This window comes from Phyllobates terribilis, unplaced genomic scaffold (genome assembly GCF_046119375.1).
Source record: "Phyllobates terribilis strain yellow unplaced genomic scaffold, ASM4611937v1 Scaffold_82__1_contigs__length_6685932, whole genome shotgun sequence".
NCBI lineage: Eukaryota > Metazoa > Chordata > Amphibia > Anura > Dendrobatidae > Phyllobates > Phyllobates terribilis.
Genome location: NW_027362842.1, coordinates 4973781 through 4992618, shown reverse-complemented (window position 1 = coordinate 4992618; position 18838 = coordinate 4973781). Strand labels below are relative to the sequence as shown.

Below are 18838 nucleotides of genomic sequence, written 5' to 3'. Positions count from 1 at the left end.
TTTCCTTGGGAGTTGAGGTGGGGTACAATAAGGTCATTATACTGTGAATGTGGAGGAATTCATCATGGGGGTATCATACTGTGTTTGGGGGGCACTTTTGTATTCATCACACTTTATGGGGCAATGAAAAAGGAATCTAGGACTTCAGCAGGAGGAAAATTACTATGTAAAGGCTGGAAAGTTGTGAGATCTGCTGTTCTGTGACCCCGACAATTATTTTTTTTTTTTGGGGGTTGGGGGGGGGCAATTAGAACTTCTGCTATGGGGCCCCATGATTCCTATGTACGCCCCTGATTGAAGGTCTGTGTTGTAAGAAATTTACTTTGCCAAATTAACTTTCTCATATTCAGACAGTATGAGGACGGTATGAGGACGATATGAGGACGGTATGAGGACGGTATGAGGACGCTTTGAAGACGGTATGAGGACGATATGAGGATGGTATGAGGATGGTATGAGGACGGTATGAGGACGATATGAGGACGGTATGAGGACGGTATGAGGACGATATGAGGACGATATGAGGATGATATGAGGACGATATGAGGACGATATGAGGACGATATGAGGATGGTATAAGGACGATATGAGGACGGTATGAGGACGATATAAGGATGGTATGAGGACGGTATGAGGACGGTATGAGGACGATATAAGGACGGTATGAGGATGGTATGAGGATGATATGAGGACGGTATGAGGACGGTATGAAGACGGTATGAGGACGATATAAGGACGGTATGAGGACGGTATGAGGATGATATGAGGACTGTATGAGGACGGTATGAGGACAGTATGAGGACGGTATGAGGACATTTAAAATCAAAGATTTTCTTAATTGCAAATCTGAATTTGTAGTCTACATCATTGAATGTCGTATTTATAATTTGAAATATGAAAATGAATGTAATACCTAATATTTCTCAGGATAGTCATAATATTCCCAAACATTAGGAATTACATATTAGGTCAGGATTAATTTCCTGCCATTTCTGAACTATGAATGGGCAGAATTTTCGTTTAGAGAAAAACATTTTTATTGACCAATATTTATTATAACCTGAAATTGGAAATTTATTTTCAGTTTGCAATGACTTAAGTTTTGCGATAGTATTGTAAACTCTTTTTTTACAAAATTAAACATGTAATTGAGAATGTAGAGAACTAATCCCGGCCACCACTGGTAAGACGCTCCCCGGTGTCTCCGCTCTATTTCTCTCCAGTAGATGTATAATGTAACACGGTTTTCTATGACCGTGAATAGGAGACATAAGATATATAAAGCTCCCATCAGAGCCGAGAATTCACAGCACCATGGAGAGTCTGTGCTGCTGTCAGTGATGAGAGGACGTGAGATCTCACAATGGCTCCCAGTGATCGCAGCTTTCTGAATCTTGTACAGATCTCGCTCTGGTTTCTCTTCTCTCTGATCTGTGACTCTGACGCTCAGGACCCTGGATGTGGTTTTTACAACTATCAATATATATTTGAGTACGGATATAGTCAAGATGGAGACGTCTTCATAGGAGGGATATTCACTGCGCATTCCCTGGTCTCGCAGATAACTTTTGAAGGGATTGCTGCATCCGAACCTCATAGATTTTGCACCTTGTAAGTCATTAAACTATCTTTCAATATCTCAGCCATTCGATATTGGTAGCATAATATTGTCAGTAATGCTCACAAAACCAACCATAAAGAGAATTGTGGAGCTGGTAGCAGCTGCAGAATGAGAAGCCAGCTTCATTGCATCTGTGATTCTGCTCCATGTCTCTGTCTGTTACATTTTTATATATAACTATACACACAATCACTGCACAGAGGCGAATTTGCTGAATTTGGGGTAAAATTACCTGGACTGTTGCTGTATCCAGTGTTATCCTTTATATGTTACAATTACTACAGTTTTTTTTTTAAAACATGTGGTACTCCAGAACAGCCGGGTGGGTCACTGTGGGCCAAAAACAACCGTCCTCATACCGTCCTCATACCGTCCTCATATCGTCCTCATACCATCCTCATACCGTCCTCATACCGTCCTCATATCGTCCTCATATCGTCCTCATACCGTCCTCATATCGTCCTCATACCGTCCTCATATCGTCCTCATACCGTCCTCATGCCGTCCTCATATCTGTCAGTCACTGGTGGAGTCTCAGAAACTCTAATAAATCTAGTGGTCACTGCTTCCTGCTGATTCTCCTGGATCTCTGCAGCATTCGACTCTGTAGATCACCAGCTCCTCCTCACTATGCAGCTAACTGACACCATTTAACTTACTTATAGGGAGCAAAATAGTGAAAAAATATGGCATCATGACATCATGATACGCGTCACCTGTGGCCTAGATCAAGATACTCAAGATTACATTAAAGAGGTTGTTAGGTCTAAACTGATAAGTCTGCAGTCACTCTGTGTGGCTGCAGACTTATGAATCCCTCCAGCGCAGACACTGTGTGCTGTGAGAATGCGCCGGTTTCTGAGCTGAGACCGGAAGTTACATATGTGTTAGCAATACTTCCGGCCAGAGCCTTTCTAGTGGGCGCGGCCCACTCCACACACTTGTTTTGAGAGAGGCCACACCCATTGGATGGCCACTCCCACTTGATCACCACGTCACTAGGCTGGGCATGGCCTCTCTCAATACAAGTGTATGATAAAAGGCCGTGCCTGCTAGACAGCTCTGGCCGGGAGTATATATAACACACACATTGCTGTTTCCGGCTCAGAAACCAGCGAATCCTCGCAGCGCACAGTGCATGTGCATAAGTCTGCAGTAACACATAGTAATACATAGTAACTGCAGACTTATCAATTTAGACCAGGCAACCCCTTTAATAGTTTACTGCATTGTATCTATACAGAATACTGTGTTTTTTCTGACTTATTTCATATCTTCCTTCACCCGCAGTGTAAGTATCAGAGAATATCAGCAGCTGATGGCTTTTATTTTTACCATTGATGAAATTAATCAGAGGTCAGATCTTCTCCCTAATGTCACCCTGGGCTATCACGTGTTTGATTCTTGTGGAGACATAAATAAAGTTATTAAAGATGTTCTGCATATAATGACTGGGATATTGAGCAAATATTCAATTCCTAATTATTCCTATAAGAAACACGGAGTACTGGCCGGTTACATTGGAGATCTCCATCCTTACACTACAAACCCAATGGCCGAGTTACTGAGCGTTTTCGGATATACTCAGGTAATTGCACTTCTCTATATTACTCAGAACATTCACTGCATTGTCATCCATCTTCTATATTAATTGCTTCTATATTGTATTTGGCAACCCTCCCAACCATCCCAGACCCAGCAGGTCTGTCCCAAATTTGGGGAGCTGTCTTACTGTCCATGGTGGTTGGAAGTATGTCCTGATTTCAGCTGTATCTGTGTCCATTGGACTGAGATACATCTGAATATTAAAAAGGATTAGGGAGCCAAAAGTTCCTTTCTCCACCATCCAGTTTATGTAAAAACTGAAGATTCAGAGAGGATTTTGTGATCTCATGAGATTGTCAGGTCATGTGAACAGGTGTCAGAGCAGGACACAGGAAAGGTGTGTGTGTTAATGTAGCAAAGTTATATGTGTGGATGTAGCAGAGTTGTGCCTGTTGATGCAGAGTAGTGTGTGTGTGGATGTAGAGCTGTGTTTTTATATAGCAATATCAATTGATGATGAAGAGTTTTGTGTTTTGATAATGCAAAGTTGCGTGAACTGATGTCGCAGAGCTACAGTATATGTGTGTTGATATTACAGGACTGTGAATTTTGATGATGGAGACGTATATCTTGATGCTGCAGAGTTATACAGATAAAAAAACAAAGACAGAAATACAATACACAAATACCCTACAGTAAATAAATAAATCGCAATAGTGCATGAAAATAATAAAGGGTACTTAGTTAACATAATTTTGATCAAAATAATGCGAAAGCCATCCCACCTCATCACAGCGACCCTTATGGGACAGTCCTAATGCTAATCTAATTATTAGAGTTAGGACTGTCCCATAAGGGTTGCCGTGACGAGGTTTGATGGCTTTCGCATTATTTTGATCAAAATTATGTTAACTAAGTACCCTTTATTATTTTCATGCACTATTGCGATTTATTTATTTACTGTAGGGTATTTGTGTATTGTATTTCTATCTTTGGTATTTTTCTGTTTAGGGGCCATGTGTGAACATGCTCTTGCATGCTGCATGCACACCAATTTACATTCCAGTTCAGGTCTCTTGTTGTTTTTAGAGTTGTACTGTACAGATGTTAATGTAGCAAACTTGTGTGTGATGAATATTTTTTTTGTGGGGACTGTATAAACCATGAAAGTGGTATAATACTTTTCTGGAACACTTATGGGTTTCACTAGGAGCTATATACTTCTTTGTGGGCAGATACAAAGGACTGGGAGAGGTAAATCAATCAATAGGAGAAATCCACGTTTTTTCAGAGAGTATGTAAATGAGCTGTTTCAGGCTATGAGAAGGGCACCAATATGCATAAGAATCTGCTTCCAGAGCTTATTTTACATAAAAGTAGGAGATACTGGTGAGAGACAAATAACTACACAGGACAGTAGAACTCAACTTTGTCTTCTTGCAAACACTTTTTTTGCAGCTCTCAGAGCTCTGCTGTCTTGTAACAATATTGCATCACTGGTTGCCTGTGATATGAAAAGTTGAAGCTGAGAGGAACCTGCAGATGGGTCAGGTATAATCACACACAGCTCTGCAATGAGAGCAGAGAGCGGCCATGATACATCACACTGGTAACAACTCCTAGGACTGGGGAGTCAGTATGTGTTATACATTCTTCCAGCCAGAGCCCATCCAGTTGGCGCGGCCTCACTCCATATATGTGTATTGAACGAGGCCGCTCCCCTACTAGTGACGCGGTCATCCAATGGGCATAACCGACTGGAGGGCACAGCCTCGCTCCATACAAGTGTATGGAGCAAGGCCACTCCCACTGGATGGGCTCTGGCCGGGAGTGTGTATAATGCACACATACCCTCTGGTCCCGGTTCACAAACCGGCGAATCCGTGCAGCGCACAGTGCGTACGCTGGGGGAATTCATAAATCTGTATTTACACAGAGTGATTGCAGAGTTATCGATTTGGACCGGACAATCCCTTTAAGGCAGTGGTGTATCTCGGAATATCAAGTGGAGCATTTTCCCCCAGCACAGCCAGCATGGAGGGTGCCATCGGCTCACCTTATGTGGCATTCAAAGGTGTCTTAAAGGCAGCAGCATTTTGCCATCACCCTGGAAATGGAATTTGGACGTTCTCTGCTTCAGTTGTAAAATTGACAGCCAGCCAAGAGAATTTGTAAAATGTCTTTCAAGCATGAGTATATTTGTAGTTCTGACCACCAGCACATCCTGGTCATGGTGACATCCACGGCATTATCAGATCACTTGCTTATGCTGCTGACATCACTTCTTTGTCACAGAAGACATGATAAGCGCTTTGATTTACAAAAGAAAAAGGTTTATTGGTTAGTTTGTGATGGGACATTATGAGGGAATAGTGTAAAGAAACAATATGAAGAGAGAATGTGGTGGGACAGGGTGGAATGGAGTGTGGAGTGGGGGGACAGTATTGGGTAAGATAATTGTGAGGATAAAAAATGGGGGGAGGCAAAATATTGGGGGAAAGTGCGAGGAGCCAGTATGGGAGAGAAAAGTGTGGGGAGAGCATGGGAGAAAGTGTGAGGTGACAGTATGAAGGGAAGTGTGAAGAAACAATATGGGGGAGAATGTATGAGGGGACAATATGGAGGAATAAAAGTGTGTGGATACAATAAGGGGGTGATGATTATGAGTAGACAGAATGAAGAGATATGTGTGAGGAGACAGTATGGGGGGATTGAGATGACATTATGAGAGATAAAAGTGTGAGGGAACAGCATGGGGAAGAAATGTGTGAGGCGAAAGTATGGGGGGAGAAACGTGACAAGACAGTAATGGGGGGAGAAAAGTGTGAGGATGGAAAATGGTAACTGGATTTAAATATCTATTTGTGATACTGACTTCATCTCATTAGTACTATGATTCCTGTATGGTCCACAGTTTGATGATTACTATTAACAACCACTACTGGTATCTCCTAGGACATGTAGAGTTGTAGATTCATGCAATGAAATTATATAACGGGCCGACCTCGTACTGCAATTGATAGCTGTACTGAGTTTGGTGAGGTATTTTAGTCCTAATGATGCTCATTGTTTATTTATGTACTGATTATGGTTCTGGTGATGTATTCCTGTACCGATGGGGGTTCTGATCCTGTCCACGTGTAGAAATCCATAGCATGTCAAATAATGTGATACATGGCTAGGTTAATAAAGTATTGTGCTGTCACACAAGCTACATACAACATCTGTATTTGTGTTAGAAGCATTAATTACAAAATGAAGCACTATAGCTTGTCAAAACCTAACAGCATGTAATCTTTTGCTCTGATTGCTGATTCCAGCAGTCATCACGTGACCGACTACTCATATACGATATTCATACGTATGGTCACCTTCTAATTAGCCTCTTTTTTACTAAACAATGAGAAAATTTGGAAAAGCAGCTCTTCGGCCATGACTGTAAGTATGCAAATCATATATGACCAGTCACATGATGACTACTTAAACCACTTAGGTTCCATCTAATATACACAACCTAAGTGAAATGTTTACCCTAGGTGCAGGAAAATTTAGATTCGCCTCTAGATAAGATATCACAATCAAGGATCAAACATATTGTAATTGGCATATTATGAATGCCATCAGTGAAAAAATGTGAAGATTTAATAATGAAAGTCTGTTTATGTCATATCATTATCCTACTACATGTAAATATTTGTGACAAAATGAAACAAATTTTTTAGGTACTATTAAAGGAGAAGAAACAAAAAAAAAGGCGCAAGGAGGAAGGAGAAAAAAAACAGAAGATGCAGAGAGACATAAAGATGGAGAAAGTTAATGGGGGGGGAGACAGAGCTGCAGGTAAAAGGGAGAACACATACACCAGAGACAAAGTTGCAGAAATGAGGGAGAAACTACAGGTGACACAAAGAAAGAGAAAAACAACAGAAAGGGCAGAACTGCAAGGAGGAGGGAGAAAATAAACAGTCAAAGCAGAGACAAACAAGGAAGACAAAACTGCAGAAAGACGGGAGAAAACTATTGGAAGGCAGAGCCACACAGAGGAGGTAAAAAACAACAGGGAAAAGAAAACTGGGGAGGCGAAGCTGCAGGATGAAGGAAAAAAACAACAGGAAACACAAAGCTGTAATGAGAAGGGAGGAAATAAGGAGGGAGAAAATGCTCCACAGAGGAGGGAGAAAAACAAACAAGAAAGCTACACGATAGGAAGGAAAAAGCTATAGGGAGAACGACAGTGTAGGAAGAGCGGCAGGAAGAAAGAAGAGAACAAACTGGTCACAAAGCTGTAGGGAGGAGGAGGAAAAGAAACAGGAAAGGCAGAACATCAGGGAGGAAGGAAAAACAAGCAAGGGAAGCTATGTCACAGGAAGGATGCAGAAAACAACAGGAAAGGCGGGGCTATCAAGAGATAAAATAAACATGGTAAACAGAGCTACTGGGGGGAGGGAGAAATATAATATACATAATAAGTGTTGAGGAGGAAAGGGTGGCTGGGACCCTAGGAAGCAGGAATCATGCTATCATATGACCTGCGAAGTGAAGTGATGAGCGAACGTGCTCGCTACTGCTTGGCTCTCGCCGAGTATTTCCAGGGTTGCTTGGTGGGAGCTTGGGTCCCCTCCCTACATGTTTGGTGCTCTTTAGAGAGCCAATGAACATGCAGGGATTGCCTGCCACACACTGTAATGCCACAGCCATGTTGGTTGTGGGCATTACAGTGATTGGCTGGCCTCATAGCGTCATCAGGTCTATATCAGACCGGGCGCCGCCATGCTCGTCACAGTCACTCCGGAATCAGACAGTGTAGGGAGAGCTGCTGCTGAGCTAGGGAGAGATTTGATTGTTTCTAGTTAGTGTAGGTGTACAAACTATATTAGAGACACATATCAATCTCAACAAACAGTCCTTCTGAGGACTAATCCATCTGCAGAGATATCAGGCAGGCAGTGTATATAGCAGACTGCAGTGCACAGAGCACAAGAGGCTCCATTCCAGTTCTGCCTTCTGCTGCTGTTAGATATTTCTGGAAATAGGCCCAGGTCTCAGGGGCCAGGAATAATTTTCTTTGGATCTTAATCCTCATTATTTGCTTAAAAAGCAATCCAGAGAACACCGTTTTTCTGCGCCTTTTGCTTGCTGGCACTGCAGAATACAGCCAGGTCCTTTCCATATTACAGCGCTAAAAATCCAGCTATTTAAAAACTGTGTTTTCTCTGTCACACAGATCACATATACATTTTCAGAAAATACTGCCATTTCTGGCCTCCATTAAAAAAAAAATTCAGTGTCTCAGTGAAGCAATTCCCACCAGTTTGCTGTTCAAAATAGTTACCTATAGGCCAGTTATTTAAAACTGTGTTTTCTCCGTCACATGGATCACATATAAGTTCGCTCGAAATTCAGTCATTTGTAGTGAGCGTGGAAGATATTGTCCTCCATTTATAATGGGCAAGGCAAGTGGCAAGGGATGGGGAACTGGACATGATGGTGATGGTGCATGCAGAGGCCGAGGCCGTGGGCTAGCTGAAATTGTGCCACAACACCCACATCTTCTCGCTTGACCTTCCAGTCCCAACTAATAGGGAACTGCAGAATACCATTAATGAACACAGAGCAGTGTGAAAAGGTTATTGGTTGGATAGCAGATAATGCTTCCGGTCACTTAGCTATCACCACCACCACCTTGTCTTCCACACGGTCAAGTTTCAGTAGCTGTGAGTCTGGACCGCATATTCCTCACCCTGAACCTCCTTCCTTCCACCATGCCGAGGGCCCAGAGACAACTGTTCCCACACTTGGACAGTCCGAAGAGCTGTTCACTTTTCCATTTATAGATTCGGGCCTCTTGCCCTGTCCACTTGAAGCAGGGCAAGAGGAGATTGCATGTAGCGATGCCTTTATTTTTAAGCAGCCACGGTCACATGAAAGCGACTGTGGGAAAGTGTCACAAGAGGTGGATGATGATGAGACACAATTGTGAGAAAGTCAGGAGGAGGACCAGAGTGCGGAAGTGGAAGACGAGGTGGTGGATCATATAGTAACTGACCCAAACTGGCAGGAGGACATCCAGAGCGAGGACAGCAGCACACAGGGGGAGGGAGGCTGAGCACCCCAACAGGCAGGAAGAAGCAGTGTGGTGGCCGAAGAAAGAAGGAAGGCAACCGTTCCCCGTAACACCAACATGAAGGAAGTTGCCAGTACAACTGTCTTCCCGAGTCTTCCCGAGTCTGGTTGTTTTTTAAAGACTTTGCCGATAACCCCAAAAAGGCCATTTGCACCACCTGCCAAGCCAGCATCAGCAGGGGTGGCAAAACGACCAGCCTGACCACCACCAGCATGATCAGGCACATGGCAGCAAGCACCCGACTTTGTGGGCCGAACCCCAGGGTCCAGGAACAGTGTCTGCGGGTGGCAACATTGCTTCTTCCGCTGTTGTAGATGCAAGCCAATCCCCTGTCCATGGTGCATGCGAAGATGCCTCCTGCCCTGCACCTGTCATTGCACACTCTCAAGTAGCAGCATCAAGAAGCACGTCCACGTCCTTGTCCCGTTCAGTTGTCCATACGCCAGTCCTCCCGACGCCAAGGATCGCAGGCCCTAGGTCAATCAGGGTTGCCCCCACAGTCTACAGCTCCTGCACCTCATCCTCCTCAGCCTCCTCCTCCTCTTCAGCCTCCATCTCCGAAATGACCACATCAGTCACAAGCTGGAAGCACTGCAGCACTGCCTCGGTCAAGGGGCAACAGGCTGTGTTGAAGCTAATATGCTTAGGTGACAAACCGCACAATGCTAAAGAGTTGTGGACAGCTCTGAAAGAGCAGGCAGATCTATGGCTCACACCGCTGAACCTACAGCCAGGCATGGTCGTGTGTGACAATAGGCAGAACCTGGCGGCGACTCTGAGGCTCACACACGTCCTATGCCTGGCCCATGTGCTTAACCTCATGGTGCAGCGATTTCTCAAATCCTACCTGGAGCTGCCGGATCTGCTTGTCAAAGTATGCTACCTGTGTGCCCATTTTAGAAAGTCAGCTACAGGTTCCGCGGCCTTGCCATGCTTCAGCAGCGTTTGCAGCTTCCGGCTCACAGACTAGTGTGTAATGTCCCCATGCGTTGGAAATCTACACTGCAGATGTTGGGAAGGATTTGTGGGCAGAAGAGGGCAGTTGTTAAGTACCAGTATCAACAAGGCCATCGGTATTTAGTTCAGAATCCACACATAAGACCTCAAGAGTGGACATGGAAGTTAGACATATGTACCATCCTCCAAAACTTTGAGGACTCCACCAAGATGGTTAGCGGCGAGGATGCCATAATTAGTGTCACCATCCCACTTCTCTGTCTTCTGAAATGCTCTCTGCTCACAATCGAAAAGGATGCATTGCAGGCTGAGCACAATGAGATGGAGCAAGGAACCATACAGGGTGATTACACACAGCCCAGCCTCATCTCATCCCAACGTGGATTGGGTGACAATGAGGAAGAGGAGGAGGAGGAAGAAAAGGAGCTAGTTTCATGCGCTATAGATGGTACTACCTGCACAACTGTCATACCATCTATTCATCGCGGATGGCCTGAGGACAGAGAGTAGGAGGAGGAGAGCATGGTCACTCGTCCTCTTGGTGAGGACACGGAAGTCTTGCCTCATGGCTGAGTTTATGTTACGCTGCCTTTCCCATGACCCTCGCGTTCTCAAAATTTTGGGTGACAGTCATTACTGGTTGGTGACACGTCTAGATCAATGCTGCAAAGTGAACTTTATATCTCTTATTCCTGAGGCGGACAGGTCTACAAAAATGGGGCAGCACCAGAAGGCTCTTGTTGCGGAACTATTAAAAAAAATTCCCACCTGAAAACGCTGGCGGGACAGGTCATACTTTGTTGGACATCCAAGGACTACAGGCGAGAGAGACACAACTCCAATCCGGCAGAGGCAGGGGAACACTGTCTAAATTCTGGGAGAATTTTCTCAGCCCCTCACATCGCACAAGCCCTGAGGTGCGGGGTACTCTCACAAGGAGTACAAAGTTTGGGAAGATGCTGAGGGAGTGCCTTGCCCACCATACCAACATCCTCCGTGATTCCTCTGTGCCTTATAATTGTTGGGTATCCAAGGTGGATTCGTGGAATGAACTGTCTCTCTACGCCTTGGAGGTTCTGGCCTGCCCTGCCGCCAGCGTTTTCTCAGAGCGTGTTTTTAGTGCCGCTGGTGGAATTATAACTGATAAGCGCATCCTCCTGTCAACTGAAAATGCTGACAGGCTGACTCTTATAAAAATGAACAAGGGCTGGATTGGTCCAGACTTCTCAACACCACCAAATGATAGCAGCGTAACAAACTCAAATCCAGTGTCTTTTTTTGGGAGGTTTATTCCCATGCACCTTTTCACACCCACACATGGATATTCCTGATTTTGGCTATTTGCTCTTGTCCTCCTCCTTCACCTCATCTTCATCCTCCACCACCATACCACCAGGGTGACCGAGGTCCATGATGCAAAACCCACATCATTTTTTTAAAGGGTGTTTATGATGCCAGTAAAAAAAAATTTTTATACAGTATGTTCATGTATACCGCTCAGGGGTAAATGTTTGTCAGCCCATACACTTAGTGCATGGGCATTACAAGTATAGGAGACCCGCTCCTTTCTAATAGGAACATATTTTTATGAGAGCCTCTATGTCTCTTCCAAGGGGCATTGGAGTGCCTCCCAATTTTTGGCAGCCTTTGCATTCACTGCATAGGCCAATACTATGGGAGACCCTAATGGGAATTTGTCATTACTGTGGCCCTGCTCTATGTGTCTTTAAATTGCTATTGGGGTTTTTTCTAAATTTGCTCAGCCGTTGGACTCACTGCATACCCTATAACTGTATAGCAGACTCTCTCCTTTGTAATGGGAACATGTCATACTCATTACTGTGGCCTTGCTCTATGTGTCTTTAAATTGCTGGTTGGATTTTTCCCAAGTTTTGGCAGCCCTTGCAGTCATAGCATTGGCATTACCACTACAGGAGACCTGTTCCTTTATAATGGGAACATTTTTTTTGATGAGACCGTCCTCTATGTCTCTTCAAAGGGGTATTGGGTTGCGTGCAAATTTTTGGCAGCCCTTGCAGTCACTGCATACGCAATAACAGTATAGGAGGCCCACTCGTAAATAATGGGAACAACAAAGCATAGTCGGCTGATGGCTCTCTAACAATAGCGAGGTCTGACTGCTGGCCTTTTAAGAATGGTAAGGGCAGCCTGATGGCCCTATAAAAATAGGCTTTGTGACTTTCAAAGTCCCTCCATCATAAATGAAACAGGATGTGTCTAAAATTTTAAAATGACATTTCCCGGTGAATGCATTTGTCTTAAAAAATAACTTAAAAAACAAACAAAACAGTAGGATCTTTCTTTAGTCGCCAATGTAACCTTAATGTAATCACATTGTTCAGCTCCTGCACCTCCTCCATCTCCGAAATGACCATATCAGTCACAAGCTGAAAGCACTGCAGAACTGCCTTGGCCAAGCGGCAACAGGCTGTGCTGAAGATAACATGCTTAATGCTTAGGTGACAAACCGCCCAGCGCTGCAGAGTTGTTGAAAGCTGTAACACAGCAGCCTGATCTGTGGCTCTCACCGATGAACATACAGCCAGGCATGGTCGTGTGTGATAATTGGCGGAACCTGGTGACAGAGAAATGACAGCCGGAGTAGATACGGCTTCCGTCTATGCCAGTCCTTTCACTGAGCTAAAGAATATCGCTGTGGTGAAATATAACTCCCACTGAGAAGCTGTTTCAGATTGAAAAGCATTGTGCCCACCAGAGGATTTGATTCTGAGGGCTCACCTTTCTCCCCCACTCAAGAGCCATTTAGCAGCTGCAAAGTTAGCGCTATCATGAACTCTCCTGATGTAGAATCCAGGGCACACCAGAGGATTCTCTGGTGGGACCGTCCAACCCTGCCGAGAAGCAGTCCTGGCTAAGAAAGTGTGTGGGAAGGATCCCGGACACTTTATGGTTGCTTTTTTACTGAGGTGGAAACCCTCGCAAACATGGGGAGAACATACAAAATCCTTGCAGATGTTGTCCTTGCTGGGATTTGAGCCCAGGATATCAGCACTGCAAGGCTTCTGTGCTAACAACTGATTCAATGTGCTGCTGTTCGCTCTCTGATATCTAACAGGCTGGAGAAACTTGCACCTACTGCCACTCTATCTTCAGCTACTTTGTGAGAAACTAATGTATTTGGACAGCCACTCAGTCTACCAAATAAAATTCCTGAGAAGGAAATTGGGGATGGCTTCTCTAGTGGTACTGGGGGCAGTGTTAATACCATGGCATTGTATAATAGTTTACTGGAAACATTCCAGGCTGGTAGGAGGTAATCAGATTCCCACAGAAAAGTACCAGCAGTAATGTTCAGGGACCCATGCTTATAGAAGGCGTAGACAACACCGGGAGAATAGTGGGGACTGGGGACCGAGTATGGACACGAAGCATGAGACATGAGGTTGTGAAAAGCTTCCACCTCCATGAGCCTAAAAGGCCACATTTCAAGTGAAAGCACCTTTAGAGTACTTCCTGGGAGAAATGACTGCTGGAGGAGATATGGTTTACCAAGTCCTTTCACCAAGCTAAAGAATATGGCTGTGGTGAAATACAACTCAGCCAAAAAACCTGTGGACTGGCTCCGTACCGTCCCTGGCCACATTCACTTAGCCACGTGTTTGTGGTTAGGTGGTCCTTCCCAGTAAGTGCACTGGGGAGGGCATGGGTTATGTTGTGGGACCCATGCTTGTGGAAGGCGGAGACAATACCGGGAAAAATAATGCCGGCTGGGGACTGAAAATGGACACCCGGCCGCCACCGGCATGAGGTTGTGAAAAGCTTCCGCCTCCACGAGCCTAAAAGGCCACATTTCAAGTGCAAGCAGCTGCCCAAAAATCTGTCAGTTTAGTATTGCGGCTTGTCGGTGGGTAGGTGGCTGGCTGCATACTTGTGCTTGCATTCCAAGGAATGGGGTAGGGACAACTGAACGCTGCACTGGGACAAGAATGTGGATGGTGATTGTTGCAAGTCTGCAATGACAGGTGCATGGCGGGAGGCATCTTTGCATGCGCCAAGGATCACTTATGATGGACACACTTTTAGGTAGTGACCTGGGAGTCAGTGGTGCTTCCAGGGGTCTTCCCCATGCTGTTCTCATGTCTTTTCAGCACTGTATGCATGTGTCTGATGATGTGTCACACACCACATGGCCAGATAAAGTTGTAAAATGTTAAAATGCCTTTTCCCAGTGAATGCATTTGTCTTGGTTGAAAGCAATGCAAAAGTGCAAAAACGCATCAAAAACGCTACGTGTGAACATAGCCCAAGGTGTGGAGGAGTATTTGGGGTTTTGGTTATTTATTTTGCTTTATATACAAGTCATTACCCTGCAAAGGATGTTCCTTAACATATTTCCCAGGAAAATCCATTTTGGATTCGTTTTTGCATGTTTTATTGTGAGTCCATAAAAGTTGCATAATACTCTGACAATGTTGTTGACAGCAGTGACCTGGGAGTCAGAAATGTTTCCATTGGTCTTCCGCATGCTGTTCCCATGTCGTTTGAGCACTGTTCCCATTGATTTGGGCTATTTTTACGCCCTCTGTAGACCGCCGGGGGGAGCAGCCTGAAAAATGCTCGAGTTTCCCATAGACTTACATTGGGCTCATTGCTCAGGTCGAGCACCCAAGTATTCCAATTTCCTCGACCCAAGCATTGAGCACCCAAGAATTTTAGTGAGCGCCCATCACTATTGAAGAGTCAGACTTCAAGGTTGGATTTCAGAAAAGTAGGTTCTAAGAGACTCAGAAAGAGGATAGGACAGATCCAATGGCTGGATGTCCTTAAGGACAGAAATGTTCAGGAAGGATAGGACATTTTGAAAAATGAGATATTGAAAGCACAATCATCAACAATCCCTAAAAGAGAAAAAAATAAGAAGCACTTAAGGAAACCAGGATGGATGAACACAGAACTTAAACACATGCTAAAATGGAAGGAAGAAATGGTAAGAAAGGATGTTGAGAAGGCTGAACTTTTTAATTCCTATTTTGCATCAGTTTTCTCTCAGAAAGAAAATGTAACATCAACTGATCTTCACTGACCTATTAAAGGAATAGAAAAATCCAGGTTATCTGTAAACAGAAAGATTGTGAGGGAATATTTAGCTAACATAAATGAGTTCAAGTCTCCAGGTCCAGATGAATTACACCCCAGAGTACTGAAGGAGATCATAGAAGAAATTTTAGAACCACTCTCCATAATCTTTGAAAATTCTTGGAGAACAGGAGAAGTCCCAGAAGACTGGAGAAGATCAAATGTTGTTCCTATCTTCAAAAAGGGGAAGAAGGTGGACCCAGGGAACTATAGGCCGGTGAGTCTGAGTTCTATACCAAGAAAGATATTTGAACAAATTATTAAACATGTATGTAAGTACCTGGATAAGAATGAAGTGATTAACCAGAGTCAGCATGGGTTTGTAACTAACAAGTCTTGTCAGACTAACTTAATTTCTATGACAGAATCACTGACTGGGTAGATCAGGGAAATGCTGTAGATATAGTATATCTTGACTTCAGCAAAGCATTTGACAAAGTATCTCACACCATCCTTATTGAAAAAATGACCAAGTATGGAATGGACAAGGCAACTGTTAGGTGGATTCATAACTGGCTTAGTGATCGGACTCAAAGAGTGGTCGTAAATGGCTTCACATCCAGTTGGATGAATGTCTCAAGTGGGGTACCACAGGGCTCTGTCCTGTGACCTGTATTGTTTAACATCTTTATCAATGATTTAGATTAAGGAATTGAGGGTAAACTGGTTAAATTTGCTGATGACTCAAAGCTAGGAGGGATAGCTAACACTAGAGAAGAGAGAGAGAGGATTCAAAAAGACCTAAATAAACTAGAGCAGTGGGCAGCAACTAACAGAATGGTTTATAACAGGGAAAAATGCAAAGTACTACATCTGGGCAATAAAAATGAAAAAAGCATATACAGAATGGGAGGAATAGAGCTAAGCAGCAGTACATATGAAAAAGACTTAGGTATACTAATAGATCATAGACTGAACATGAGTCAACAGTGTGATGCAGCAGCAAAAAAGGAAAATACAATTCTGGGATGTATTAACAGAAGCATACAGTCTAGATCACATGAAGTCATTATAGGACTTTACTCTTCTTTGGTCAGACCTCATCTGGAATACTGCGTCCAGTTTTGGGCACCACATTTTAAAAAAGACATCGACAAACTGGAGTACTGTAAGTTCAGAGAAGAGCGACCAGAATGGTGACCAGTCTGCAAGCCATGTCCTATGAGGAATGGTTACAAGATTTGGGAATGTTTAGCTTGCAAAAAAGAAGACTGAGAGGAGACTTAATAGCTGTCTACAAATATCTCAAGGACTGTCACATTGTAGAAGGATCATCTTTATTCTCATTTACACAATGAAAGACTAGAAGCAATGGGATGAAACTGAATGGGAGGAGACACAGTTTAGATATTAGGAAAAACTTTTTGACAGTTAGGGTGATTAATGAGTGGAACAGGCTGCCACGAGAGGTGGTGAGTTCCCCTTCAATGGATGTCTTCAAACAGAGGCTGGACAGACATCTGCCTGAGATGATTTAGTGAATCCTGCTTTGAGCAGGGGGTTGGACCAGATGACTCAGGAGTTCCCTTCAAACTCTACCATTCTATGACTCTATGATTCTATGAAATGTTTATCAAATGGAAAGAGGGAGGCATAACTAAAGAAGAATATACAGCACATGTGAAAAATACTTTGGTATACTAAAAGATCACAGACTAAACATGAGTCAACAGTGGGATGCAGCAGCAAAAAAGGCAAACACAGTTCTAGGATATATTAAGTCAAGTATAGAGTCTAGATCACGTGAAGTAATTATTAGTGATGAGCGAGCACTAAACTGCTTGAGTACTCGTTGTTCGAGTTGAGCAAATTGGAATGCTCAAGTTCTCGGTCCGAGTAACAAGCCCAATGTAAGTATATGGGCAACTCGAGCATTTTTCCGGCGGCTCACCCCGGCGGTCTGCAGAGGGCCTAAAAATTGCCCAAATCGATAAAAACTGTGTTATTTGATAGCATACACCATGAAGGCATTTGTCCCAGGGGGCTACAATATCCAACATCCAGATTGCCACATGTTGGATCACTAGACTTATATTCAGAAAATTCATGTTTTACTGCTGTTGGGGTTGTCAGGAGCACTTGGTATGGTCCGTCATACAATGATTCTAGTCCGTGTTTCCGAACATGCCTCTTCACATACACATAATCTCCAGGCTTGAGGGTATGACAACCTTCTGCATCAGCTGGATCTAGAATAGAAGATGATACTAACGCATGGGTGTTAGTTAGTGCTTTGGCAAGCTGAATCACATATTGCACAACATAATTTGTTTCTTCTGATAATTGTTGTGGGGTAAATCTAGCTATGGCTGGTTGTGACCCAAATAGTATCTCATAGGGTGACAGTTTGTGTTTCCCTATGGGGGTCGTGCATATGTGATACAGTGCAATGGGAAGGAGCTCAGGCCACTGGGCCGTAGTCTCCTGCATCATTTTGGTCAATTGCCCTTTCAGTGTGCCATTCAATCTCTCCACCTTGCCACTTGACTGTGGATGGTAAGGAGTATGTAACGCTACTGTTGATGCGATCATGGTAAGTATTTCTTGATATACGCATGAGGAAAAGGCTGGTCCTTGATCACTTTCAATAACTTCTGGGACTCCATACCGGCGAACAACTTCAGAGACCAGCTTCTTGGCGGTGGTAAGGTTGCAGCCTCTACCAATGTATCTTCAGTTGTGATAGCATATCCAGTATCCAGTATGAAACCTGCCAGTGGTGTCAACAGATCTGGATCCAACCGTATATAACGTAAGTTCTGGATCATCCAAGGGTACTTCCCCCACTAGAACAAGTGGAGTTGACTCCGCAGTAATTTGTTCCAGACAATCATGCGGTGGAGCCTCTTTCCCTTCTCCTTCAGGTGCAGGCAGCAGGGTGGCTGGGTTGATGGTGGTGCACCGGTGTAATTTCACATTTTCTGGCAAAATCAATGAACACTGCAGCCGCAGGTGTCTCTGTGTAGACAGATGTTTAGGTTGCTGTGTGGCATGAACCGCTCATGGACAGCTGGGGGGGGCCCTGGCTACCGGGTCCAGATGCGCTGAGTAATAACCGACTGGGCGCTGCTTTGTACAGTGTCTCTGCGTGAGTACTCCGGCTACATGCCCTCCCGTCTCAGAGACATACAAATGGAAAGGTTGAGCATAGTCTGGGTTTCCAAGGGTAGGGGCTGTCATTATCCTTGACTTTAGTTGCTCAAAGGCTTGTTGCAACAGTTCTTGGTGGTCCTTGTTGTTTACATCAGCCAGAGTTTCTTCCTTTAATACATCATATAGGGGCTGCATCAGACGTGAGGCGTCTGGGATCCATTGTCTGCAATATGTACATAGTCCGAGGAACCGTTGCAGCTCTATGGGATCTTTTGGGAATGGTAGCAGGTAGATGGCCATCTTCCTTTCTTCTGTGAGATGTCTGGCACCCTGAGTAAGGCAGTGGCCTAAGAAGACCACTTGACCAAGGCAAAACTGAA

General features: G+C 44.2%; 1 protein-coding gene across 1 annotated transcript in view; it reads left to right on the top strand.

The window, feature by feature from the left end:
• Positions 1-2323: 2323 nt before the first annotated feature.
• The window catches only part of LOC141197274 (vomeronasal type-2 receptor 26-like), a 597524-nt gene continuing 581009 nt past the window's right edge, over positions 2324-18838 (top strand). The window contains exons 1-2 of the mRNA XM_073662662.1: positions 2324-2385; positions 2912-3209. Of these exons, the coding sequence (XP_073518763.1) occupies positions 2324-2385; positions 2912-3209 (360 nt within the window). The remainder of the gene's footprint in view (positions 2386-2911; positions 3210-18838) is intronic.